Raw genomic sequence first — 27,690 nt, 5'->3', positions numbered from 1 at the left:
AGATCTTCAGTTCCTCATCACAGGCAGTGCAGTTCATCAGAGCTTCTTTTGGAGCCTGCCATGAACTGGGAGTGAAATTTGGGGTTGTTGGTATCGATGGGTCAATTAATACAATTTACAGCAGATTAATTACCTTATCCAACAGCATTTTAACGGATTTGTATCTGGGAATGGCAACAAACCTGGGGTGAGGGACGAGGCTTAATTAACACCGTGGCAGTGCTGAGCTCAGCAGGGTGAGCTCCTGCTGTGCCCCAGCCCCTGGCTGGGTTCTGGTGGGGAAATGGTGAGCCAAAAAGAGCCATCACCATGCTGGGATGTGGCAGCAGCAGGAGCAGAACTCCCCAGGTTCTCCTGCCCCGGATTGGCTCCGGCACAACTCTCCTTGGAATAAATCCCCCGGTTCCTGGCGGCCTCCACTCAAGAGGATGTTGACAAATTGGAGAGAAGTAAAGGAGCCACGAGGGTGGGGAGAGATTGGCAAAGGAGCCCTGCCAGGGAAGCAGCCAGGCTCCTGGCTCGCAGAAAATTGGGTTTTTAAATTGAAATGGAGCTTAAAGGGTGCATTTGCAGCTCCAAGTACCTGGGGGGAGAACAAACCCAGACAGAGGTGCCGGAGCCTCGGGGCTGAACACGAATTTTTAGCAGCAAAACCCAGCATCTGCTGGGACATTTCAGAGCCCTGCCTTCCCACCCCTCCCTGGAGTGATGCACATCAGCCTTTGGGTGGTTTGGAGATGATGATTTGGGGTCAGGTGTTTGGGTTTAGGTTTTAATTTAGATTTAGGAAACCCCTGGCCTTGGGGAAGGAAGGGCAAAGCCTGGGGCTGTGTCTGTGCATCTCTGGGCTTGCTGTCTCCTCCTGCACCTCTCAGAGGATGTTTCCTCCTCCAACCCCACACTCTGAGCCAGATTTTGGGGGTTTTGAAGCTGTCAGGAGGCAGCAGTGAGAGTTTTCAACGAGAATTTTTCCCTCCCCGAGCATTTCTCGGCGCATTTAGAAATGAGAACTGGTGGCTGTTTATTCCATTTATTGGGAGCCCGGGGTTTATCTGAAGAGCTCCTTGTGCTCCCTGCAGGGCTCGCCCCACCTTTGTTCCCCAGCAGGGCTGGATTTCCGCAGGAAGCTCATCCAGGGAGAGGCTGTGCTAAATTTACCTTGAGATCTCCGTGCGGCAGAGGATTCGGGGTTTGTAGAGCTCTGAGATCTGGTTGTTCATCTTTTTTCCCATTGAATACAAGTTGAATATTGTCTCTCACTGCCCACGCAGGTGTGAAGGAGCTCAGGTGTGTGAAGAGTCTTTAAATCCATCCTGGTGGGCTGCACAAAATGAGATTTTTTGTCCCAATCCCTTGTGTTTGTTTATAACAGCAGCTAAAAGATGAATGCTTGGGATAAAACTACACTGGGGTTTTTTTACATTTAATGTTCTCTTTTGTTTTTCCAGCTGTGGGGAGCTCAAAAAATCAAACAGGTAATACACCTTTAAAAATATCTTCAATTTTCCTTATTATTTTCAAGTATCACTGCTTTTTCCTGTCCTCCCTCATTCCCTTTGCCAGTTGCTGTTTTGCCTTCCCATGGAAATGTAAATGCAGAGAACACTCTGCCACCAAAGAGCCTGATTTTTTTCTTTTTATATATATTTATATATTTTGATGTCTTCATTTTCTCCTTCCTGTCTAGTCAAGAGCTTTCTTGTCTCCAGTTTTTTGCAAACAGTTTGACAGTTCCTTGGGAAGGTTTGTGCCTGTGCTGTACCTTCCTCCCTGCAGCCCCAGATCCCTGGGGAATGGATTTCTGCTTCCCAGTGAATTCCAGCGCTGCCTCCTGGGCCTGTCGGAAAATTTGGGGGGAAATGTGGGCAAAAAGGGGCCAAGTGAGCTTTGCTGCTGTTTGAGGGTTTGAGATTGAGGGTTTGGGGAGGCTGGGATCTCCAGAGGCACCGAGGCTGTGGGGCACAGCAGGAATTTCTGGAAAATCCGGGTGCTGTGCGGGGTTTTTGGGTGTCCCTTGTGGGGCCACCCAGAGAGGGCTGGACCTGCCTGTTGGTGTCCCAGCTCGTGCGGGGGCAGGGGGAGAAGGTTCTGGAATGGGATCCACAGCTGGAGATGGGGGAGAAGGTTCTGGAATGGGATCCACAGCTGGAGATGGGGGAGAAGGTTCTGGAATGGGATCCACAGCTGGAGATGGGGGAGAAGGTTCTGGAATGGGATCCACAGCTGGAATGAGAAGGTTCTGGAATGGGATCCACAGCTGGGATGAGGAGAAGGTTCTGGAATGGGATCCACAGCTGGAATGAGAAGGTTCTGGAATGGGATCCACAGCTGGGATGGGGAGAAGCTCCTGAACTGAACCCCACATTGTGTTTGGGCCGCGGGGGTTTTCCCTGTGACCCCTTTGCTTTCCCTGTAGCACAAAGGGATTTTTCTCCTCATCCTGCCCACCCCTCTGGCACAGCCAGGGCTTTCCCCCGTTCCTACCCCGGACACCTCAGCCTCAGTGGAGGTGCTGAGATCGGGCAGGGACAGAAAATCATTTTCCTTTCCCTCCTCAGTCTGCCTTTCCTGGGGCTCGGCCACAGCTGTGGGTGGCTTTTGGGGACACAGAGCCACTCTTTGTGCGTGAGGGTCAACGATTTCCTCCTGAATGATTCAAATTCATTTACATTTTCAATTTAATTTAATTAATTACTGCAGGAGAGGGGAGAGCACTGCTGGGGAGGGGTTTTGTGGAGGCTGCCTTTGGTGAAAAGGAGGCTCCCAGGGCAGGGAAATTCCAGGGTCTCGGTGTCACGGGAGGTGCTTGGAGCCGAGGGGTGGCTGTGCTGTGCCCCGTGCCCTCACTGTGACTCTCTGGTGACACTTTTCCAGGCCATCATCCACCCCGACACCAACGAGACCATCTTCATGCCTTTCCGAATGTCAGGTACGTCCCGGCCACTCCTCTTGGGGTTTGGATAAAGTGCTGGGAGGGTTGGGTTCTCCTGCTTTGGAACTGGATCTTGTCAACATTTAGACCAAGATCAGGAAGGAATTCCAACACCAAAATCCCTTCGCAGGAAAGGAAAATGAGGATCCTAAATTCCATTGTGACATTTAGTGCTTAGTATTTTGCCCATTTCCTTTTTCCCCCCTTTCTTTCCTTTTTCCCCCCTTTCTTTCCTTTCTTTCCCCCCTTTCTTTCCTTTCTTTCCCCCCTTTCTTTCCTTTCTTTCCCCCCTTTCTCTCCTTTCCCCCCCTTTTTTTTCTCCTCATCCTGCCCACCCCTCTGGCACAGCCAGGGCTTTCCCCCGTTCCTACCCCGGACATCTCAGCCTCAGTGGAGGTGCTGAGATCGGGCAGGGACAGAAAATCATTTTCCTTTCCCTCCTCAGTCTGCCTTTCCTGGGGCTCGGCCACAGCTGTGGGTGGCTTTTGGGGACACAGAGCCACTCTTTGTACGTGAGGGTCAACGATTTCCTCCTGAATGATTCAAATTCATTTACATTTTTAATTTAATTTAATTAATTACTGCAGGAGAGGGGAGAGCACTGCTGGGGAGGGGTTTTGTGGAGGCTGCCTTTGGTGAAAAGGAGGCTCCCAGGGCAGGGAAATTCCAGGGTCTCGGTGTCACGGGAGGTGCTTGGAGCCGAGGGGTGGCTGTGCTGTGCCCCGTGCCCTCACTGTGACTCTCTGGTGACACTTTTCCAGGCCATCATCCACCCCGACACCAACGAGACCATCTTCATGCCTTTCCGAATGTCAGGTACGTCCCGGCCACTCCTCTTGGGGTTTGGATAAAGTGCTGGGAGGGTTGGGTTCTCCTGCTTTGGAACTGGATCTTGTCAACATTTAGACCAAGATCAGGAAGGAATTCCAACACCAAAATCCCTTCGCAGGAAAGGAAAATGAGGATCCTAAATTCCATTGTGGCATTTAGTGCTTAGTATTTTCCTTTTTTCCTTTCCCCCCCATTTTTTCCTTTCCCCCCCATTTTTTCCTTTCCCCCCCATTTTTTCCTTTCCCCCCCATTTTTTCCTTTTCCCCCCTTTCTTTCCTTTTCCCCCCTTTCTTTCCTTTTCCCCCCCTTTCTTTCCTTTTCCCCCCCTTTCTTTCCTTTTCCCCCCCTTTCTTTCCTTTTCCCCCCTTTCTTTCCTTTTCCCCCCTTTCTTTCCTTTTCCCCCCTTTCTTTCCTTTTCCCCCCCCTTTCTTTCCTTTTCCCCCCCCTTTCTTTCCTTTTCCCCCCCCTTTCTCTCCTTTTCCCCCTTTCCTTTTCCCTTCTCCTTTCTCTCTCCCTTCCTCATGGAGGGGACAGGCACTTCCTATTTTGCCTGGACCCCAGCCAGAGCCTTTTCTGGCATTTTTTGCAGGATCTGTCACTATTGGGAGCATTTTAGCTTTGCAGAAAATGGCAAATCTTGCTCCTCACAACTTCAGGGGTGTAAAATACAGGTCAGCAGCTTGATCCATCCTCACTGGATGAAGAGGAGGGGGCTGGGCGGGTTTATTCCCCAGGAAAGAATGGGATGATCCCTGTTTTTCCGTGGGTTATGACATCTCATAGCCCCAGCACTGGGATTCCAGGGAGGATCAGCTCCTCTGTGCCTTAATGAGCTGTTTAAAGATTAAAAATTAAATTTAAAACTCTCTTGGGGGTTTTCCCCCTGTGCTCAGGTCCCCAGCAGCCCTCCTGGGAATGCCAGCGCAGCCCTGGTGCTTTTCCAGCAGATTTATTGAAATAAACAGGACCTTTTCCATGGATTTGGGTGCAACATCCCCCGATTTGGGCACAGGGGAAATGAGCAGGGTTTGGGGGATGATGCTGAGGGTGAAGGGGGCAGAGAAGCCAGCACCCTCTGCTCTGCTGCCTTGCCCTGAATTTGTCTCCCAAATTTTTCCTCCTCTCAGGTCTTTGCCCTTTTTGGTTGCAAATCGGATGCAGGAAGTGAATCCAGTGATATTGGGGGAATGCTCCCAAACCTCCTCGTGGAAGTGAGAGAGATGAATTATAATTAGCACAGGAATTGGCAGCCACGGCAGGGGGGAATGTGAGGCGTTTGATTTCTGTGGTGCTCAATACGATTTGAGGAAAAGACTTGGGAGAGCTCGAAAAGCAAATAAAGGATGGGAAATCTGCTGGCTGTTGGCTGGAGCACCAGGTGGAGTTCCAGGATGTCCCAGGGTGGTGGCCGTGAGGGCGCCTGCTTCTGCCAGTTCAAATTCATTAATTTCTTGTCCTTTTCCCCCCACAGGTTACATCCCCTTTGGAACCCCCATCGTAAGTATTCGGTTGTGGGCAGCAGGGAACGATCCCCGGGCACAGCTGTGCCCGCTGCCCCTCAGCACCTCGTGCCATTCCCGCTTCCCTGTCCGTCACCAGGGACCCAGCATGGCAACCCCTGCTCTGCTCCAGGGACTTTGATTTGTCATTGAGGCTTTGTTCATGGAGGAATAACTATCTATTATCAATTATCTATTGTCTGTGGGGTTATTGGTGAATTACCCAGCCTCTGCTTGGGGGTATTTAGCTATTAATGCACTGAGGGTATTGATCTGTGATCAGGTTATTGGTGAATTACCCAACCCCTGCTCTGCTCCAGGGACTTTGATCTGTTACTGAGGGATTCGTTCATGGAGGAACAACGGTGTTTATCTATTGTCTGTGGGGTTATTGATGCATTACCCAGCCTCTGCTTGAGGGGTTTATCTATTAATGCACTGAGGGTATTGATCTGTGATCAGGTTATTGGTGAATTACCCAACCCCTGCTCGGCTCCAGGGACTTTGATCTGTTACTGAGGCTTTGGTCATGGAGGAATAACTGTGTTTATCTATTGTCTGTGGGGTTATTGGTGAATTACCCAACCCCTGCTCGGCTCCAGGGACTTTGATCTGTTACTGAGGCTTTGGTCATGGAGGAATAACTGTGTTTATCTATTGTCTGTGGGGTTATTGGTGAATTACCCAACCCCTGCTCGGCTCCAGGGACTTTGATCTGTTACTGAGGCTTTGGTCATGGAGGAATAACTGTGTTTATCTATTGTCTGTGGGGTTATTGGTGAATTACCCAACCCCTGCTCGGCTCCAGGGACTTTGATCTGTTACTGAGGCTTTGGTCATGGAGGAATAACTGTGTTTATCTATTGTCTGTGGGGTTATTGGTGAATTACCCAACCCCTGCTCGGCTCCAGGGACTTTGATCTGTTACTGAGGCTTTGGTCATGGAGGAATAACTGTGTTTATCTATTGCCTGTGGGGTTATTGATGGATTACCCAACCTCTGCTTGAGGGGTTTATCTATTAATGCACTGAGGGTATTGATCTGTGATCAGGTTATTGGTGGATTACCCAACCTCTGTTTGGGGGTATTTATCTATTAATGCACTGAGGGTATTGATCAGGTTATTGGTGAATTACCCAACCCCTGCTCTGCTCCAGGGACTTTGATCTGTCATTGAGGCTTTGTTCATGGAGGAATAACTATCTATTATCAATTATCTATTGTCTGTGGGGTTATTGGTGAATTACCCAGCCTCTGCTTGGGGGTATTTAGCTATTAATGCACGGAGGGTATTGATTTGTGATCAGGTTATTGGTGAATTACCCAACCCCTGCTCTGCTCCAGGGACTTTGATCTGTCATGGAGGAACAACTGTGTTTATCTATTGTCTGTGGGGTTATTGATGGATTACCCAGCCTCTGCTTGGGGGTATTTATCTATTAATGCACTGAGGGTATTGATCTGTGATCAGGTTATTGGTGAATTACCCAACCCCTGCTCTGCTCCAGGGACTTTGATCTGTTACTGAGGCTTTGTTCATGGAGGAATAACTGTGTTTATCTATTGCCTGTGGGGTTATTGATGGATTACCCAACCTCTGCTTGAGGGGTTTATCTATTAATGCACTGAGGGTATTGATCTGTGATCAGGTTATTGGTGAATTACCCAACCTCTGCTTGGGGGTATTTATCCATTAATGCACTGAGGGTATTGATCTGTTATCAGGTTATTGGTGAATTACCCAACCTCTGCTTGGGGGTATTTATCTATTAATGCACTGAGGGTATTGATCTGTTTTCAGGTTATTGGTGAATTACCCAACCTCTGTTTCAGGGTTTTATCTATTCATGTATTGAGGGTATTGATCTATTAGTGTATTGAGGGTATTGATCTATTATCAGGTTATTGATGAATTACCCAACCTCTGAGGGTATTTATTTATTAGTGTATTGAGTGTATTTATCTATTAGTGTTTTGAGGGTATTTATCTATTATCTATCAGGTTATTGATTAATTCACCCAACCTCTGTTTGAGGGTATTTATCTACCATTGAGGTTATTTATCTGTTCATATATTGAGATTATTTATCTATTCTAGATGAGAATACTGATGAATCAACCCAGCCTCTGGTTGAGGGTATTTATCTATTATTAAGGGATTTTTATCCATGAATATGTTGAGGTTATTTATCTACTGTTAGTAGGTTATTTAGGAATTAGCACAACCTCAAAGGTTATTTATTTATTTATTGTTGAGATTCTTTTTCTATCAATATATTGAGATTATTTATCAATTATCTATTATTATCTGTTGTATCTATTGAGTTTATTGATGAATTAACCCAACCCCTATTCAAGGTTATTTATCTATTATTGAGGTTATTTATTTATTAACATATTGAGGTTATTTATCTGTTATCTATCAGGTATTGATGAATTAACCCAACCTCTGTTTGAGGTTGTGTATCTACTATTGAGGTTATTTATTTATTCACATAGAGGTTATTTTTTATCAAATATCAGGTTATTGATGAATTAACCCAGCCTGTGTTTGAGGTTATTTATCCATTTAACATCGTTCCCACAACCTCCTTCAGCACCTTCATCTTTCCCCTTTCCTCTTCGTGTCTGGGTTAATTAACCCAAACGAGCTGCTTGGGGGTATTTATCTATTAATGCACTGAGGGTATTGATCTGTGATCAGGTTATTGGTGAATTACCCAACCCCTGCTCTGCTCCAGGGACTTTGATCTGTTACTGAGGCTTTGTTCATGGAGGAATAACTGTGTTTATCTATTGCCTGTGGGGTTATTGTTGGATTACCCAGCCTCTGCTTGGGGGTATTTATCTATTAATGCACTGAGGGTATTGATCTGTGATCAGGTTATTGGTGAATTACCCAACCCCTGCTCTGCTCCAGGGACTTTGATCTGTTACTGAGGCTTTGTTCATGGAGGAATAACTGTGTTTATCTATTGCCTGTGGGGTTATTGTTGGATTACCCAACCTCTGTTTGGGGGTATTTATCTATTAATGCACTGAGGGTATTGATCAGGTTATTGGTGAATTACCCAACCCCTGCTCTGCTCCAGGGACTTTGATCTGTCATTGAGGCTTTGTTCATGGAGGAATAACTATCTATTATCAATTATCTATTGTCTGTGGGGTTATTGGTGAATTACCCAGCCTCTGTTTGGGGGTATTTAGCTATTAATGCACTGAGGGTATTGATCTGTGATCAGGTTATTGGTGAATTACCCAACCCCTGCTCTGCTCCAGGGACTTTGATCTGTCATGGAGGAACAACTGTGTTTATCTATTGTCTGTGGGGTTATTGATGGATTACCCAGCCTCTGCTTGGGGGTATTTATCTATTAATGTATTGAGTGTATTTATCTGTTAATGTATTGAGGGTATTTACCTATTATCAGGTTATTGACAAATTAACACAACCTCTGTTTGAGAGTTTTATCTATTCATGTATTGAGGGTATTGATCTGTTATCTATGGGGTTATTGATGAATTCACCCAACCTCTGTTTGAGGGTTTTATCTATTAATGCACTGAGGGTATTGATCAGGTTATTGGTGAATTACCCAACCTCTGTTTCAGGGTTTTATCTATTCATGTATTGAGGGTATTGATCTATTAGTGTATTGAGGGTATTGATCTATTATCAGGTTATTGATGAATTACCCAACCTCTGAGGGTATTTATTTATTAGTGTATTGAGTGTATTTATCTATTAGTGTTTTGAGGGTATTTATCTATTATCTATCAGGTTATTGATTAATTCACCCAACCTCTGTTTGAGGGTATTTATCTACCATTGAGGTTATTTATCTGTTCATATATTGAGATTATTTATCTATTCTAGATGAGAATACTGATGAATCAACCCAGCCTCTGGTTGAGGGTATTTATCTATTATTAAGGGATTTTTATCCATGAATATGTTGAGGTTATTTATCTACTGTTAGTAGGTTATTTAGGAATTAGCACAACCTCAAAGGTTATTTATTTATTTATTGTTGAGATTCTTTTTCTATCAATATATTGAGATTATTTATCATGATCAGGTTATTGGTGAATTACCCAACCCCTGCTCTGCTCCAGGGACTTTGATCTGTCATGGAGGAACAACTGTGTTTATCTATTGTCTGTGGGGTTATTGGTGAATTACCCAGCCTCTGTTTGGGGGTATTTAGCTATTAATGCACGGAGGGTATTGATTTGTGATCAGGTTATTGGTGAATTACCCAACCCCTGCTCTGCTCCAGGGACTTTGATCTGTCATGGAGGAACAACTGTGTTTATCTATTGTCTGTGGGGTTATTGATGGATTACCCAGCCTCTGCTTGGGGGTATTTATCTATTAATGTATTGAGTGTATTTATCTGTTAATGTATTGAGGGTATTTACCTATTATCAGGTTATTGACAAATTAACACAACCTCTGTTTGAGAGTTTTATCTATTCATGTATTGAGGGTATTGATCTATTAGTGTATTGAGGGTATTGATCTATTATCAGGTTATTGATGAATTACCCAACCTCTGAGGGTATTTATTTATTAGTGTATTGAGTGTATTTATCTATTAGTGTTTTGAGGGTATTTATCTATTATCTATCAGGTTATTGATTAATTCACCCAACCTCTGTTTGAGGGTATTTATCTACCATTGAGGTTATTTATCTGTTCATATATTGAGATTATTTATCTATTCTAGATGAGAATACTGATGAATCAACCCAGCCTCTGGTTGAGGGTATTTATCTATTATTAAGGGATTTTTATCCCTGAATATGTTGAGGTTATTTATCTACTGTTAGTAGGTTATTTAGGAATTAGACACAACCTCAAAGGTTATTTATTTATTTATTGTTGAGATTCTTTTTCTATCAATATATTGAGATTATTTATCAATTATCTATTATTATCTGTTGTATCTATTGAGTTTATTGATGAATTAACCCAACCCCTATTCAAGGTTATTTATCTATTATTGAGGTTATTTATTTATTAACATATTGAGGTTATTTATCTGTTATCTATCAGGTATTGATGAATTAACCCAACCTCTGTTTGAGGTTGTGTATCTACTATTGAGGTTATTTATTTATTCACATAGAGGTTATTTTTTATCAAATATCAGGTTATTGATGAATTAACCCAGCCTCTGTTGGAGGTTAATTATCTATTATTGAGGTTATTTCTCTGTCAGTATACTGAGGTTATTATCTATTAGGTTATTGATGAATCAATTCAACCCCTATTTGAGTTTTTTTATCTATTACTGAAATTATTTTTCTATCAATATGTTGAGGTTATTTTTTATTATATATCAGGTTACTGATGAATCAACCCAGCCTCTGTTTGAGGTTAATTGTCTACTATTGAGGTTATTTATTTTTTTAATATATTGAGTTATTTATCTGTTATCTATCAGGTTATCGATGAACTAACCCAAGCTCTGCTTGAGGTTATTTAGCTGCTATTGAGGTCATTCATTTATTGATATGGAGAGGTTATTTTGTATTAAATATCAGGTTATTGATGAATTAACCCAGCCTGTGTTTGAGGTTATTTATCCGTTCAAAGTCATTCCCACAACCTCCTTCAGCACCTCCATCTTTCCCTCTGCAAAGCTGAACTCGTTGCTGGCAAAATGCAACTCCTGCTACTCTCAGATTTCATTTTTGGACACTTTTATTTTGCATTTCCATGGTTTAAGGGTCTCTTCCCAACGTGAGGAGCTCCAGCTCAGCCAGGCAGTGCCGTGTGCTCTCGTTTGGGTTAATTAACCCAGACACGAAGAGGAAAGGGGAAAGATGAAGGTGCTGAAGGAGGTTGTGGGAACGATGTTAAATGGATAAATAACCTCAAACACAGGCTGGGTTAATTCATCAATAACCTGATATTTAATACAAAATAACCTCTCCATATGAATAAATAAATAACCTCAGTAAGTAGATAATTAAACAGAGGCTGGGTTAATTCATAATACCCTGACAGATAATAAAAAATAACCTCTCCATACGAATAAATAAATAACCTCGATAGTAGATAAATAACCTCAAACAGAGGCTGGGTTAATTGATCAATAACCTGGTATTTAATACAAAATAGCTTAAATATATTAATAGGTAAATAACCTCAATAGTACATAAATAACCTTGAATAGGGGTTGGATTAATTCATCAACCTGATATTTAATACAAAATAACCTCTATATTGATAGAAAAATAACCTCAATAGTAGATAAATAACCTCAGTGGGGGTTGGGTTAATTAACCTCCTGAGGCTGTAGCTGAGGGTGATTTCTCCTTGTTTTGGGGAATTTTGGGAGTGTTTGGGTGCTCTCCATGGCCAAAGGCAGAAGGGAGAGAATTCTGCCTGTTCTCCTCACCTCATCCAAACAGGAATGGTTGATTTAGCCCAGTTTTGTGGGAAACTGAGGCAAATTTGCCCCCAAAAAACTGGAGTCAAGAGGCACTTTATCCTCAAAGCCACCAGCTCCTGCTTCAGCTTACTGGTCCATTAAAATGGCCGAAGGAGCAAAATACGCTGAATTTAATCTCTGTAAACCCAGCGCTGCTCTGGGCCCGGCTCAAGGCTGTCGCCCTTCCCGAAGGAGGGGACCAGCAGGGCTGCTGCTGTTTGTTGTGGTGGGCAAAGCCTCGCTGGGAACTTTGTGTGGGGCATTTTAAAAGAAAAGGTTAAACAAAAACGAGTTAGCGATCAAATTGACAATGAAATCGGCCCCAATCCAGAGCTGTCAGAGGAGCCGAGAGCTGTCAGATGAGCCCAATTTCAGGAGCTGTAAAGGATAAACTGGAACCTCTTGTCATTTAGAAAAAAAAAAACCCAAACGTTTCAAATGTTAAAATTAAAATGTAACATTTATGCCAATCGATCTGTGAAATTTAGTGACAAAATTGGCAGCCTGCTCCAGCATAAAAACAGTTTGAGTCTTGTGTTCCACAAAGGGGGATGGGATTTCCTCAAGAGAGGCTCGGGCTGGGCCGTCCTTGTCCCCAGGGAGGGTTTGTGCCCGTCCCCAGGTGGGATTTGGGGTCAGCGGGTGCCCCGAGCCGTGAGCGGGGTGGGGATGAGCAGTTTAGGGCCGTGCCCCTCCCGGGGGTATTTCCCTCTGCAGAATAATCCACTCTGGGGTAGCTCATTGTGAGGGGGATTAAGGCTTCGGGGGAATAATGGGATCTTGGCGGCGGCTCCCCTGACGCCTCCAAATCCCAAATCCCACATCCCGGGGATGTTCCTGCTCCCCGTGGCCCTGCCCTGGGCTTGGCCTCTGCGGCCCTTCCGTGCTGGTTTGGGGCTGACCCCGCCGCAGAGGGGACAGCCTGGGCTCCGTGTGAGCGTCAGGCTTTGGCTTTTCCCCATTTCCAGCCCGGCAGGGAGAGGATCCAGCCCCTGGAATTCTTTCCCTGCAAAGCAGCTGCTGGGCTGGAGCCTTCCCCAGGCTGCTGTTTCCTCCTCTGGGGGCAAGATTTACCCACCTTTAGGAAATTCAGCTCAAACCCGGCCTTGAGGGCAGAGTCCTGCTGCCACCACAGCTTTCAGCACCTGATTTCCCCCAGCCATCCAAAAATCGGGCTCTGGGCGAGCTTTTAGAGAACCTCTGAAGAGCCAGGTGGGAATTCGGGGCTGCAGGTGGCCGTCCCACCTCAGGCAGGATTCGGGGTTTGAGCCGGGGCTGCTCAGAGCTCCCTGATGTCCACGGGGTGGCTTTGGGGCCACCAAGGGCCCTTCACACCTGATCACCAATTAAATTCCGTCGCTGACACTTCGCCAGTGTTTAGGAGCTCTTTTTTTTTTTTATTTTTTTTATTTTGTTTTCCTTCTTAGTTATTTTTTCCCCTGACAGTAATTAAAAGTGAAATTGTACATTTCTTGACAGACTCTTGCACATATGGAGAGTTTGCATTTAAACGTGCCTCTTTCAGTCATACAGATTTTGGGTGCTCTTTTTTTTCTTTATTTATTTATTTCCCCGCCGGAATTTTCCCCCGGCGCTCAGCCCCAGCCTCTGCCTGGCCCCGTTCCTCCCCAGCCTCGTCATCCCGCTGCTTTGGGGGGCACCAGGGCTCGGGCTCGGGGTTAGGGGGGCTTCGTTTGGGGCCGCGTTAATTAATGCCGAGCTCCGCGTGGGGGAACGGAGCCGTAAATTAGTGGGAGTTGGCTCCGGGCCAGGGAACAAAGTCCCTGCAACTCCACGAGAGTGGGAGGAAAAGCTGGAGGAGGAGGAGGAGAAGGGAGAGGAGATGGGAAGGGAAGGAGGCCGCCCAAGCCCCGTCCCCTTTTGTTGGGGGCCGTTTCTCCGCGGCCCCAGCGGAGACGACGTTGCCTCCATCCCTGGGGATGGCCCATCCATCCCATCCCTTCCCAAATTCCTGGGAATGAGCTGAGGAGACGCTGGGGAAGGTCTGAGGGAGGGGATGAGCTCCCAGCTTTCGGAGACACGAGCGGAGTAAATGTGTGGAGTTAAAGGGCTGCTCGGCCCTTTTAATTCCGTGGGGTTTTGCAAGAAGGAAACGCCTGCAGAAATGTGGGGGGCTGGGGGCACAGGGAGGGAGGGAAGGATGGCAGGGGTCTCCTGTTGCTGGGAATTCTGTGTCCTGGCTGTGTTTGTTGGGCTGGTCCTTGGGATCCCCTTGCCTGCATCCCTTTCCTCTTCTTCAGCTTCTGATGGCCTAAACCAGGCAAAAATGGCCCTAAAACAGGAAACATGGCCCTAAAGCAAGAAAAAAATGGCCTGGAACCAGGAAACATGGCCCTAAAACAAGAAAAACCGCCTTAAACCAGGAAAAATGACCCTAAAACAGGAAAAAAATTGCCCTAAACTGGTAAAAAATGACCCTAATACAAGAAAAATGGCTCTGCAGCAGGAAAAATGGCCCTAAAGCAGGAAAGATGGTTCTAAAAAAAAGAAAAACTGCTTTAGACCAGGGAAAATGGCCCTAAAACAAGGAAAAAACTCCTTAAAACAGGAAAAATGGCCCTAAAACAAGAAAAAAGCTGCCTTAAACCAGGAAGAATGGCCCTAAAACAAGAAAAAAGCTGCCTTAAACCAGGAAGAATGGCCCTAAAAACAAGGAAGAAACTCCTTAAACCAGGAAGAATGGCCCTAAAACAAGAAAAAAGCTGCCTTAAACCAGGAAAGCTGGCCCTAAGGCAGGTGTTGTGTGTGTCAGGATGGGATTTGCAGAGCTGTGTCCCTGTGATGCCGTGAGACACAGCCCAAGGTCACCCCCGGCCCAGGACACACCTGCGTGGCCTCAGGTGCTGCCAGGGGTGACCTTGCAGAGCCTCTGGTGTCCCAGTGCAGGTCCCAGCAGGGAACATCTGGCCAGATGTGCTGGGCCGGGCTGCCCCGAGCCTCGGGGGGATGGTGACACACCAAAAAAAGATTGATTAATTAAAATAAATTCAATTAAAAGAAACCTCAGGCTCCCAAACAGGAGCAAAGTGCTCGCAGGTGGCTCTGCTGTCCTCGGATTCCAGAGGGATTTTCTCCTGGTGCCCCAAACAGGGAATGTGCCAAAGGAAAGTGAGAACCCCCTGTTCACTGCCAGTAGTGACAGCTTTGACCTTTTGCCTCCGTGCAGGGTTTGTGTTTCCCTCCAGAAACACCAGGATTAGGGAATTGTTTGGGTTTTAATGGGACCTTTGGGCGGTGCCAGCTGCCAGGGGATTTTCAGGGTGTATCATAAGCAGCAATTAAAGGTGCAGAGCTTTCAGGAGCAGCCACATCAGCCAGTTCCACCCCTGGAAAACGGAGAGACAGGAGGCTGGAAACGACTGGGATGACAAAAATAACGGGAGTGAAATAAAGCCAGAAATGAGGATAATTTATTCAAGTCCCTGGAAATCAGCTTGGCTGTTTGCACGCCTGGAAAAGCACGGAGAGCAAACCAGGGATGCTTTAATAATGAGAGAATCTCTCCTCTTGCAGGTTGTTGGTCTCCTCCTGCCCAACCAGACGCTGGCCTCCACTGTGTTTTGGCAGGTGAGGCTCCTTGGGAAGGGTGGGAGTGTGGGAAGGTGTTTTGGTTTGAAAAGCCAGGTGTGTGCTGAGGAAGGCAGGAGCCTCCCCTGAAATGGAAAATGGAAACCCCCTTCCCCTGAATTATTGTAATTTTGAAATTAAGGGGCTCTCAGCAAAGATATGGGAATAGGAATAACAGTTCTTTACTAGGGAAATTAAATATACAAATGCAGTAGTACAAAAAAACACTGACAGAGTCAGAACAGGCTCTGAATTTGATCAGCCATGCAGGGACACTCAGTGGCCATGAACAGAAGACAATTAATAATTAATGGCCCATTAACAGAGGATATCTCCTGGAGGGAGGATTGGCAGTGGAAGGGATAAAGCAAACTGCCCCATGAACAGCAGAGAGCTGCCCCAGCTCTGACAGGTGGCAATAAAATACACATCTCACAACTCAGGGCAGGAGGGAGGAGCTGGGTTTTGCCCAGAGGACAGACTGCTGCTCTGGCTGTCCCACCTGGCCGTGCTTTAGGGACAGGATTTGCCTGGATCCATCCAGGGACAGGCCTGCAAGGGGCTGGAAACAAACCTGGGCTCCCCTTTTTATCCCACTCCTTCCTGTGCCATGGCAAGGAAGAGGCAGAACAGTCCAGGAAAAATCAGATTTTAGAGCCATTTTGTCTGGGTGTAAATGGTTTTTCCATGTGCACATCCATGGAGGTGTTGGCCCTAAACTCACTCATCTGCCTTTGGGAGGACGAGGAGCTGGGATTTTCCTTGGGGAAGGACGTTGGAAGGGCTGGAGATGATGGGAGGCCCTGTTGCCAGGAATTTTGGGAATAGCTGTGCATGGCAAAGCCCAGGAACCCTGCATTCAGTCTGCTACAGGAACTTTGGGGGAAAACAATCTGTGTGTAGGGACGTGCTGGTGTGATTTCCCGTTCAGATTCTGGGAATTAAGAGTAAGGGGAGGAAGCAGGCACGGGAAGGAGAGATCCATAGTAAACACACCACAAGTGTGATTCCGTCGCCAGCTGAAACGAAGGAACGAGTTATTTTCAGCCTCCTTTCTATGGCAAATGTCTTTTTATTGTCTGCACCGAGAGCGGGGATGGAGCTGTGCAGTCAGGAAGGCTCTGAGCAGAGTGGGATCTGCCTGGCGCCTGCGGAAGGCGGCGGGGCCGGGAGCGCGGCGGGACAGCCCTGCCGGAGTTCGGGCTCCGGCGGCTTTGGCTGGGAGCTGTCCCCGAGGACGAGTGGCTGGGGACATCCTGAGCCACTCAGGGCTTCGAAGGCCGCTCACCCGCCCTGTTTAGGGACATCTGGGGTGGAATCCCAGGCTGGTTTGGGTGGGAGGGGACTGTAAATCCCATCCCATTCCACCCCAGGTGGGCAGGGACACCTCCCGTTATCCCAGAGCGCTCCAAGCCCTGTCCAGCCTGGCCTTGTACTCTTCCAGGGATTCAGGGGCAGTTCCAAGTGCTCTGTTCCAGCCAGTTTAGGGCCGTGTGTGTCCATAAGCTGGGCCACCTGCTGATCTCCTGCTCCTCAGAAGCCTCCTGTGACCCTCTGGGAGCCTGTGGAGCTCAGGAAGGGCCTGCTGGGAATGGCACTGGGCTTCCTGCTGCATCCTGACTGCACATGGGTTTGGCCAGGACACCAGGAGGAACTTCTTCACATTAAGGGAAGTTGGATATTGGAAGGGGCTGCCCAGGGAGGTTTGGAGACCCCATCCCAGGAGGTGTCCAAGGAAGGCCTGGACAGGGCACTCAGAGCTCTGGGCTGGGCACAGCTCGGGCTTGGTGACCTTGGAGGGTTTTCCAGCCTCAGTGATCCTGGAATTCAGTGGGATTAAAACCCAACAGCAGTGAGGGAGATGGGGCCAGGAGAGGAGTAGCCCATCCAGGGAAGCACAGCTGCCCTCGGGACACTGGACATCTTGGAATTTCCATCCCTCCATTTGAAGGCCATCAGCTCACACCTAGACCCTGCACCAGTGAGGTGTTGAGCTGGGAGCAGTCCAAAGGCAGATGAGTTTTCCTCAGAACTCCCAGGAGGTGGGATTTTGTTGGGATTGTGCTGATGCTGTGTCTCTCTGTCCCGCAGTGGTTGAACCAGAGCCACAACGCGTGTGTGAACTATGCAAACCGCAACGCGAGCAAGGTGAGCCAGCTGTCCCCACCAGGGTGGCTGTGACAAACCCCCCTGGGCCCTGACTGCGCGACAGTGAGGGTGGTGACAAACCCCCCTGGTTCCTGATTTCAGGGTGAGGGTGGTGACAAACCCCCCTGGTTCCTGACTTCAGAGACTGAGGGTAGCCATGACAAACCCCCCTGGGCCCTGATTCCAGGGTGAGGGTGGCCATGACAAACCTCCCTGGTTCCTGACTCCAGGACAGTGAGGGTGGCCATGACAACCCTCCCTGGTTCCTGACTTCAGAGACTGAGGGGGGCCATGACAAACCTCCCTGGTTCCTGACTCCAGGGTGAGGGTGGCTGACAAACCTCTCAGGGCCCTGACTCCGGGGACTGAGGGTGGCCATGACAAACTTCCCTGGTTCCTGACTGCAGGATGATGGTGGCTGACAAACCTCTCTGGGCCCTGACTGCAGGGTGAGGGTGGTGACAAACCCCCCTGGTTCCTGACTCCAGGACAGTGAGGGTGGTCATGACAAACTTCCCTGGTTCCTGACTGCAGGGTGAGGGTGGTGACAAACCTCTCTGGGCCCTGACTGCAGGGTGAGGGTGGTGCAAATGGAAAGGAGCAGGTTTCTCCAGGACAGTGAGGGTGGTCATGACAAACTTCCCTGGTTCCTGACTGCAGGGTGAGGGTGGTGACAAACCTCTCTGGGCCCTGACTGCAGGGTGAGGGTGGTGACAAACCCCCCTGGTTCCTGACTCCAGGACAGTGAGGGTGGCCATGACAAACCTCCCTGGTTCCTGACTTCAGAGACTGAGGGTGGCCATGACAAACCCCCCTGGTTCCTGATTCCAGGGTGAGGGTGGCCATGACAAACCTCCCTGGTTCCTGACTCCAGGACAGTGAGGGTGGCCAAGACAAACCCCCCTGGTTCCTGACTTCAGAGACTGAGGGTGGCCATGACAAACCTCCCTGGTTCCTGATTTCAGAGACTGAGGGTGGCCATGACAAACTTCCCTGGTTCCTGACTGCAGGGTGAGGGTGGTGACAATCCTCCTGGGTCCTGACTGCAGGGTGAGGGTGGTGTAAATGAAAAGGAGCAGGTTTGATGGAGTTGCCCAAAAAGAACTTCAATAATGGGATGAAAAACAACAAACGTGGAGAAGTCGGCAGGGTGAGGGTGGTGCAAATGGAAAGGAGCAGGTTTGATGGAGTTGCCCAAAAAAAAACTTCAATAATGGGGTGAAAAACAACAAACGTGGAGAAGTCAAGCACAGTACGAGGGGCAGGATCCAAAGCCCTGAAACAAAGGGAAAGCAACACTATATACACTTGGGGGTGGAACATTCTGGAATTATAACCATGTAGGGGAAACAAGTAACCAATAGGGGAGCAGAACTTAGCATAACATATAGGGGATACATAACAGGGTGTAACCAATGGGGGAGCAGGACTTGGGCAGCTTGGCATAACACCAGAGGCTTCTGGGGGAGCTCTCAAACTCACCCTGATGTAACCAAATGATTCCCAGGGCTTGAAACTCTGGCTCTTTTGGGGTAAAATCTGTCTGACTGCGAGTCACAGCTGGGCCAATTCCCACACACAGCCAGGAGGAGCTGGGGGCCTGCCCCAGGGCATTCCCACATGGAAACACCAAACCTGCCTCTTCCCTGCCATGACACCTCAGGGGGATTTCTAGCGTGGCCATTGTCCCGTGTTTAAACTCAGTGTAACCAGCAGAAGGATCTGGGAATCACTGCAGGTGCAGAAATGAAGCTCAAGGCCTCAGAGCCGAACCAGTCCATGGTCCCAGGTGGACTGGAATGGTTTAACTGGGATCTGAAAGAGCACTGAGCTTCTGCTCATGGGGAGCAGGAGGAAGCTCCATGACCCCATCTCCCAAGGATTTTGTTCATGCTGGTGGCAGCGGGAAGTGCTGAGGCTGTTCCTGGGATATGCTGGGGTTGGGGGCTGGGGAGCAGGAGGAAGCTCCATGACCCCATCTCCCAAGGATTTTGTTCATGCTGGTGGCAGTGGGAAGTGCTGAGGCTGTTCCTGGGAAATGGTGGGGCTGTCCCTGCTCCATCCTCGGTGGGGCTGTCCCTGCTCCCTTCCTTCTCCTCAGCCTCCGTTCATCCCGTGTTGGGATGTGGGAAGCTGAGCTGGAATCCATCCAGCTCACTGAGAGAACATTTCACAGACAAAATATTGACTTGTGGTGAGTTTGGGGTTCAGCACTCCAGGGTAGAAATGCTAATTTGGTACCATTTGCTGAATTTCACTCACATCCTTCCTTTGAGCTGCTATTATTATAATTTTCTGATGCCAATTAATTTTCCATCCCCTGTAACCTTGCTCAGGAGGCCACGATTTCCTTGCTTTTGCCTCTCAGGATGACAGCCCATGTGTCACAGAACAATATGACAAAATTAAACCTGTCTCTGCTCTGAAACAAATACAAGCAAACCAAAACAAACAAACAAACAAAAAAAAAAAAAAAAGGAAAAAAATGGGTTGAATAACCAAAAGTTTGTTTATTGAAAATATGTTTTGTTTTTCTTTCCAAAGCCTTCTCCGACATCCAAGTTCATCCAGGGCTACTTGGGAGCTGTCATAAGTGCTGTCTCAATAGCAGTGGGTAACTCTTTATATCTCTGGATTTCATGACTAAGGAGCTGCTTGGGAGATGTTTTTTGGATTGCTGAGCATGTTGATATCTTTTAATTGACTTAACTCCGTCTTGATAACCAGCAAATGCTGTCACCTGGGGTGTGGCTGGCCCTGCATGCCCGAGCTTTGCAGCAGAGCCAGAATCCAGCCCCTCCTGCACTGTGCCTTGGCTGCTCTGTGAACTCCCACTCTCCCTCGTGCATTAATTGGTGGGGAATTAATTAACCAGGCTAATTTAGAGACCTCGAGGCTGCAGGGCCCTGGGTGGCAGGAGAGGAGAGGCAGAGCTCTGGAATGTTCTGCTGGGGGTGGAATTACATCTTCCCCGTGGATGTGTTTCAAGCTGGAGCTGGAGTTCAGGTCATGGCATGAACCCTGGAATGGTTTGGGTGGAAGTGACCTCAAATCCCAGCCAGTGCCACCCATCCATGGCAGGGACACCTCCCACTGTCCCAGGCTGCTCCCAGTGTCCAGCCTGGCCTTGGGCACTGCCGGGGATCCAGGGATTCTCTAGGAATTCCAGCCCAGCCCCTGCCCACCCTCCCAGCCAGGAATTCCTTGCCAAGATCCCAGCCCAATCTGCCCTTTGCCAGTGGGAGCCATTCCCTGTGTGCTGTCCCTGCAGGCCTTGTCCCCAGTCCCTCTGCAGCTCTCCTGGAGCCCCTCCAGGCCCTGCCAGGGGCTCTGAGCTCTGCCTGGAGCCTTCCCTTCTCCAGGGAACCCTCCCAGCTCTCCAGCCTGGCTCCAGAGCAGAGGGGCTCCAGCCCTGCAGCAGCTCCGGGGCCTCCTCTGTAGTTCTGTGTGAAATAATCTGTGAGAGAGGAGCTTTTGACATTCCTAAAATCAAGCTCTTCTGGCTTTTAGTACATTCCCAGGAGCACAGGTTGACATCAGGAGCAGGATCAGCCCTTCCCAAAGGGGCAGGAACAGTTTGGAGGAGCAGCTTGGGAAAGTTATTCCTTACTCTGGGGTTTGAAATTATCCCCAAACTGAGTGGTTGTACCTTTTCCTCTGGAACATTAAAGGTCCCACAGCAGTTGGTGTTTTTCCCTCTGGCCAAGACATTTCCCCATTTTTTCAGGTCACAGAGAATTTGCTCCTTGTGCAGCTGCCAGACCATTTTCCAAAGTGTGTGTAGCTGTTGAAGGGCCTCGAGGTTTTGAGGGAAAACTCCATTTTATTGGGTACCCCTGTGCTGGGTGGTTTGCCATGTCTCACTCTGTGTGCTGGGCACTGCTGCTCCTGTCCCCTCTGCTGTCCCCTCCTGCAGAGCTCACCCTGCTCCCAGCCCAGCCTGGCTCACCTGAGCTCCCAATCTGGCTTACCTGAGCTCCCAGCCTAGCCTGGCTCACCTGAGCTCCCAATCTGGGTTACCTGAGCCCCCAGCCTGGCTCACCTGAGCTCCCAATCTGGGTTACCTGAGCCCCCAGCCTGGCTCACCTGAGCTCCCAATCTGGGTTACCTGAGCCCCCAGCCTGGCTCACCTGAGCTCCCACCTCCCTCACCCAGGAGCTGTGCTCAATTTTCCAGCTCAGTTCTAACCCTAACCCCATCCTAACAACCTCAACGCTTCGTTTTTCCACCCACAGCTTCCTGGGGAAGCATGGGATGGTTTCCCTGAGCTCCTCAGTGCTTAGGCCAGCATTTCTGTCACCTTGTGAGTCCCCGAGGTGACAGTCCCCAGCTGGAGGTGCTGCTGTCCCTCACACCCCCCGTTCCAGCTCTGGCACGCTCCGGTGCTGCTGATCCATGGTTTTGGCATTAATGCTCCTCTCCCTCTTGGAACAGGGGCAGATTAGAGGGGCGGGACACACGGACAAGGATCTTGGCAGAGCTTTGTCCCCCGAGCAGCTGGGAGGCTTTGGTAAGGACCCCGTGGGTGTGGAGCCGTGCGTGCTGGCACGGCTGGCACAGGGCTCGGGCATCTGGGTAATTCCTGGGGCTGCTCAGAGCAGCTCCAGGCTGCAGGAGGGACTGTGGGGTGCTGTGGGAAACACCCCTGTGCAGAGAGGTGTGAGAAGCTCCCTGAGATGTGTAGGGAATAAAATTGGGGCGTTTCGGCCTGGTGCGAGCAGGGATCTCGCTGCAGGGGGGAGCTGCTGCCTCCTGGGCAGTGCCACCCTGTCCCCAGGCTGGCATCCCACCAGGGTGCCCTGGGTGTGTGGAACAGTGCCACAGGGACAGGCAGGAGCGTTCCGTGGGTCTGTGGATGGTCCAGGGTGGAGAAGGGCAAAATCCTTCTGGGGTTCTCCTTCCTGATGTTGGGAGCTTTTCTTACCCATGGAGCTGAAGGGCAAAATCCTTCAGGGGTTCTCCTTCCTCATGTTCGGGAGGTTTTCTTCCACATGGAGCTGAAGGGCAAAGACCTTCAGGGGTTCTTCTCCTTCCTCATGTTTGGGAGGTTTTCCTCCCTGTGGAACATGAAGGACAAAAACCTCAGGGGTTCTTCTCCTCCCTGATGTTGGGATATTTTCTTCCACATGGAGCATGAAGGGCAAAAACATTCTGGTGTTCTCCTCCCTGATGTTGGGAGCTTTTCCTCCATATGAAATATGAAGGGAAAAAACCTTCAGGGGTTCTTCTCCTTCCTGGTGTTGGGAGCTTTTCCTCCACATGGACCATGAAGGGCAGCAGCCTTTAGAGGGTCTCCTTTTGGATGTTGGGATGTTTTTCTCCATGTGGAGCATGAAGGGCAAAAACATTCTGGTGTTCTCCTCCCTGATGTTGGGAGCTTTTCCTCCACATGAAATATGAAGGGCAAAAACCGTCAGGGGTTCTTCTCCTTCCTGGTGTTGGGAGCTTTTCCTCCACATGGACCATGAAGGGCAGCAGCCTTTAGAGGGTCTCCTTTTGGATGTTGGGATGTTTTTCTCCATGTGGAGCATGAAGGGCAAAAACCTCAGGGGTTCTTTTCCCTGATGTTGGGAGCTTTTCCTCCACATGGACCATGAAGGGCAGCAGCCTTTAAAGGTTCTTCTCCTCTTGGAGGCTGGGATGTTTTCTTCCATGTGGAGCATGAAGGGCAAAAACCTCAGGGGTTCTTTTCCCTGATGTTGGGAGCTTTTCCTCCATGGGAAACATGAAGGGCAGAAACCTTCAGGTTTTCTTCTTCTATCCTGATTTTGGGAGGTTTTCCTCCACGTGGAGCTGAAGGGCAAAAACCTTCTGGGGTTCTTCTGTCCTGGTGTTGGAAGCAGGTTTTCCTCCATGTAAAATATGAAGGGCAGCAGCCTTTAAAGGTTCTTCTGGATGTTGGGAGCTTTTCCTCCACGTGGACCATGAAGGGCAGCAGCCTTTAGAGGTTCTTCTCCTCTCTGATGTTGGAAGAAAACCTCCCCAGCGGAGCAGGGATGGCACAGGGGTGTGCAGTGAGTGTGTCCCCACAGACATCCCAGTGGGAACGCTCCTGAAGGTGTGGAATGCTGTCCTGAAACCCCTGACAGCTCTCACAGCCTGGAGAAAGCCCTGCAGAGCAGGGAGCCTTGGGGATGTGGGGAGACCCTTCCCTGTGTGCTGGTGGAAAAGGGCCTGGAGAAGCCCAGAGAGGACAGAGCAGTGAATTTGTGCTGTGCCTCACACCAGGGACAAGCACACTGCTCCATCAGGGCTGGGTTTGGCCTCACTGTCCTGCAGTTAAATGGGAAATATCCTGATTTTCTTCCCTTTTTAGAGAGAGAGGAATTGCTACAACCACAACTCCTGATTTCCAGCCCTGCAGGGTGAATTTGGGGAGGAATCACTATTCTTTTATTCCACATTTCTCTCCCCATATTTCCTTTTCTCTCCAACTACTGCCATCCCAACCCAAGTCTGAGCACAGAGCTGTGCCAGGTCCAGAATTCCATCCCTTCTCCTGTGCGTGACTCAGGTGAAGGAATCTTGAAATAAGGCTGGGAAAGGTCTTTGGGCTGGAGCAGATCCCAAATCCCAAATCCCATTCCAGCCCTGCCGTGGCAGGGACACCTCCCACTGTCCCAAGCTGCTCCAGCCCCAATGTCCAGCCTGGCCTGGGACATTCCAGGGATCCAGGGGCAGCCACAGCTGCTCTGGGAATTCCATCCTCTAACATCTCCATTTCTCCTTCTGTGATTGTAGTTTATTTTTATCCCACTTTCCCCCCAACCAGCCTCTTTCCTGCCTTTTCTTTTGCTCCCTCATTTTACCACTGTTCTGAAGAGTGATAATGTAATTTTCTTCCCCAAACAATTGAGTGGATTCCTGGGATTAGGCTCCAATTCCTGATATCTGGCTGCTGTTCATGCTGGTGGTGCATGAAGTGCAATTAACACCAGCTGGTTTTCCTAAACAAGGCAAACAAAGGCAGGGAGAAGTAAAAAGACTTGAGAAAGACCAAGTGTGTTTGAAATGTTTGGAATTTTTTATTCCCCCAGTACTCCAGTGCCAAGAGCTGCACAGATCAGCGGGGCTGGGATTAGACAGAAGCTCTTTCCAGCTGACACACACACTCTTACTCTACTATTTTTCATGCTTTTAGAAGATTAAAAAAGCTGCATGAAGCCAATTTTATTGGCAACAATTGCTTTTTAGATATCATAATTTTATATAGATAATAATTATCAATCATTATTATAATAATATTGGTGCTTTTAGATATTATATATAATATCTAAAAGCACCAATATTATTATAATAATATTGCTTTTTAGATATTATAATTGTATATAGATAATAATTGTCAATTGTTATTATTATAATATTGCTTTCTAGATATTATAATTTTATATAGATAATAATTATCAATTGTTATTATAATAACATTGCTTTTTAGATATTATAATTTTATATAGATAACAATTATTAATAACAGCTTTATTATTTCCATGTGGAAGTAAGTTTCTTTTGCCCAGGGAAATTGGGCAATCCCTGGAAGGGTCCAAGGGCAGCTTGGGGCAGCCTGGCCCAGGGGTGGATGAGAGGGGATTTAAGGCCCTTCCACCCCAACCCATTCCAGGATTTTCTGATTCCTGGTTCCAGATCCCATCTCCACTTGCTCTGGCACTGCTGATCCCTGCTCAGCTCTTCAGGACTCAGATCAAACTCCTCTGTGGGTCAGAAGTGACTCCTGGGGCTGGGCTGAAAGGCCTCAATTAAATCATCCAAGGACCACGAGCAGCCATTCCCAGTTCCCTGCTCTGTCACTGCCCCCGGGACCTTTGGATAGGTGGCTGCTGGGGGTTGACCCCTCTGGAACCCTCGGGGCTCATCTTCTGGCTCCCTCTGGCCCTTCTCCTTGAAGCATCTCCCAGTTGTGCCGTGGGATTGGAGCTTCCTCCATCAGCCTTTGGATAGGTGGCTGCTGGGGGCTGACCCCTCTGGAACCCTCTGGGCTCATCTTCTGGCTCCCTCTGGCCCTTCTCCTTGAAGCATCTCCCAGTTTTGCCGTGGGATTGGAGCTTCCACCATGAGCTTTTCAATTTCCCTGACCGCAGCTCCCGGTTCCGCCAGGAGCAGCTCCAAGTCCTGCTCCTTGTGCTGCTGGGGACCTTGTGGGGACCCTGCAGGGGTTTCTCTGCCTGGCAGCACCTTCTGGCCACGTTTCCTGGCAGCTGTGCTGGGCCAGCCCCTCCTTGTCCTGGTGCCACTCTGAGTGCCCTGGGGAGACCCTGGCCGTGGGTGCTGTCCCCTCCCTGGGACAGGACGGGCTCTGATGGGAAATGGATTTGCAGGAAATTCGTAAAGCTTGGTAGAAGGTTCTCATCGTGTGTATTTGTATACAAACTTTGAAATTAGAAACATTGGTTTAGAAGTGCTACGGAATGGGGCAGGCCTTGTTGGGAGAGAAATGGAATTAGAAATGAGTTTTGAAAGGTGCTTTTGTAGAGAAGATTAGATAAGATTAGATGCTTTAGAGAAATCCAATTATGAAAGATGTGTTGTAGTAGGACTTAAGAGGGTAATTTTAAATGGTTAACTTTAAGGTATTTATAAAGCTAACAGGTTAAAAACCTCTTATAATGTATTACAATTAAGAAATAGTTTCTAATAGTAATTATAACATCTGTATTGTTTTGCCCTTCACATGAGACTAAAACTAGAGTCAGAAAAGGACCTGATCCAACATAGCTCAGCCAGGAAGCCCCTTGGTGACAGCCACGGTGACACTGAGCTTCCTGTGGCACAGGGAAAGTTGTCCCCCAGTAAAGGGAGCCCAGCCAGGTGTGAGCTCAGCCCCTCAGGTGTGCTCTGCCCCAGTTCCCAGGCTCCCTGCTTCCCCTGCCTGCCCAGCACTCCAGGGTTTGGCACTTCTCTCCGGGTTTATTCCAGGGCAGCTTTGGGGTTTGTGGGCCCGTCAGCACAGACACAAATAAATATTTGGTTCTCACTTAGCAACCTGAGCTAAATTCTGACAGAAGTAGGTGTTGTGTCTTCTTCTGGGTGGGAGGGAGCAGCAGTGCTGTGTAACCATGGCTGCAGCCGGGCTTGGGGTGATCCCTGCTCTTCCAACATCCCTGCTCAGCACCCCAGTGCTCCTTTTCCTTCACCTCACGGGGTTAAAGTTCAGGTGATTAATGCCATTAATATCAGCTGCTAATGACCCACCCTGGACTCACTGCTGGCCCCCCAGGAGAGGGTTTGAAGCAGTTCTTCATGGGCAGACCCAGAATTCTTCATTTTGGAAGTGCTTTCTTGCTTCTGACCCCAAATCTTGCCTCTGCAGGAGCCGCTGGAGGTGGGGGACAAAAACCAAAATGCCATTGCTGCCAGGGGGATTTCCTGCTGCTCTGGGTTATCCCAGTGGGCACCGCTGTGCCAGGCTGGGCACTTATCCCTGAGGGTGTTTAGAACCAACCCAGGTGAAAGCTGGGGAGGAGCAGGAATGCTGGAGTGTCCTTGGATCCTGGAGCTGGAGCACCTGGAGCAGCTGAGGGAGCTGGGAAAGGGGCTCAGCCTGGAGAGGTTCAGCCAGCAATCCCTTTCCTTCCCATGCCAGCAATCCCTTTCCTTCCCATGCCAGCAATCCCATTCCTTCCTTTTCCAGCAATCCCATTCCTTCCCATGCCAGCAATCTCATTCTTTCCCTTTCCAGCAATCCCAATCCTTCCCATGCCAGCAATCTCATTCCATCCCTTTCCAGCAATCCCATTCCTTCCTTTTTCAGCAATTCCACTCATTCCCACACCATCAATCCTGCTCCTTCCCATTCCAGCAATTCCTTTCCTTCCCTTTCCATCAATCCTATTCCTTCCTTTTCCATTAATCCCATTCCTCCCCTCTCCATCAATCCCTTTCCTTCCCACACCATCAATCCCTTTCCTTCCCATTCCAGCAATCCCATTCCTTCCCTCTCCATCAATCCCATTCCATCCCTTTCCAGCAATCCCTTTCCATCAATCCCATTCCTTCCCTCTCCATCCATCCCATTCCATCCCTTTCCAGCAATCCCTTTCCATCAATCCCACTCCTTCCCTCTCCATCAATCCCATTCCATCCCTTTCCAGCATCCTTTTCCATTAATCCCATTCCTTCCCTCTCCATCCATCCCATTCCATTCCTTTCCAGCATCCCTCTCCATCACTCCCATGCTTCCCATTCCAGCAATCCCACTCCCTCCCGTGCCGCGGGGCTGCTCCTCCTTCCCCG

The 27,690-nt window shown here is 48.6% G+C and overlaps 1 protein-coding gene across 7 annotated transcripts in view; it reads left to right on the top strand.

The window, feature by feature from the left end:
- SFXN5 (sideroflexin 5) overlaps nt 1-27,690 on the top strand; it is a 103,562-nt gene that overhangs the window by 33,393 nt on the left and 42,479 nt on the right. Inside the window, exons 4-12 of one of the 7 annotated variants that reach the window (XM_041427626.1) lie at nt 1,449-1,475; nt 2,875-2,929; nt 5,235-5,260; nt 15,241-15,294; nt 17,386-17,442; nt 19,987-20,052; nt 21,877-21,952; nt 25,084-25,270; nt 25,399-25,713. In XM_041427626.1, coding sequence (XP_041283560.1) covers nt 1,449-1,475; nt 2,875-2,929; nt 5,235-5,260; nt 15,241-15,294; nt 17,386-17,442; nt 19,987-20,052; nt 21,877-21,952; nt 25,084-25,270; nt 25,399-25,471 — 621 coding nt within the window. In that variant the 3' untranslated portion in view covers nt 25,472-25,713. Of the gene's footprint in view, nt 1-1,178; nt 1,288-1,448; nt 1,476-2,874; nt 2,930-3,693; nt 3,749-5,234; nt 5,261-15,240; nt 15,295-17,385; nt 17,443-19,986; nt 20,053-21,876; nt 21,953-25,083; nt 25,374-25,398; nt 25,714-27,690 lie in introns of those variants that run through there. The other 6 variants (XM_041427625.1, XM_041427630.1, XM_041427627.1 and 3 more) reach the window with 6 other exon arrangements.

This window comes from Onychostruthus taczanowskii, unplaced genomic scaffold (genome assembly GCF_017590055.1).
Source record: "Onychostruthus taczanowskii isolate IOZ18803 unplaced genomic scaffold, ASM1759005v1 scaffold117, whole genome shotgun sequence".
Classification (NCBI taxonomy): domain Eukaryota; kingdom Metazoa; phylum Chordata; class Aves; order Passeriformes; family Passeridae; genus Onychostruthus; species Onychostruthus taczanowskii.
The sequence above is the reverse complement of the archived record's forward strand: the minus strand, read 5'-3'. Positions and strand labels throughout refer to the sequence as shown.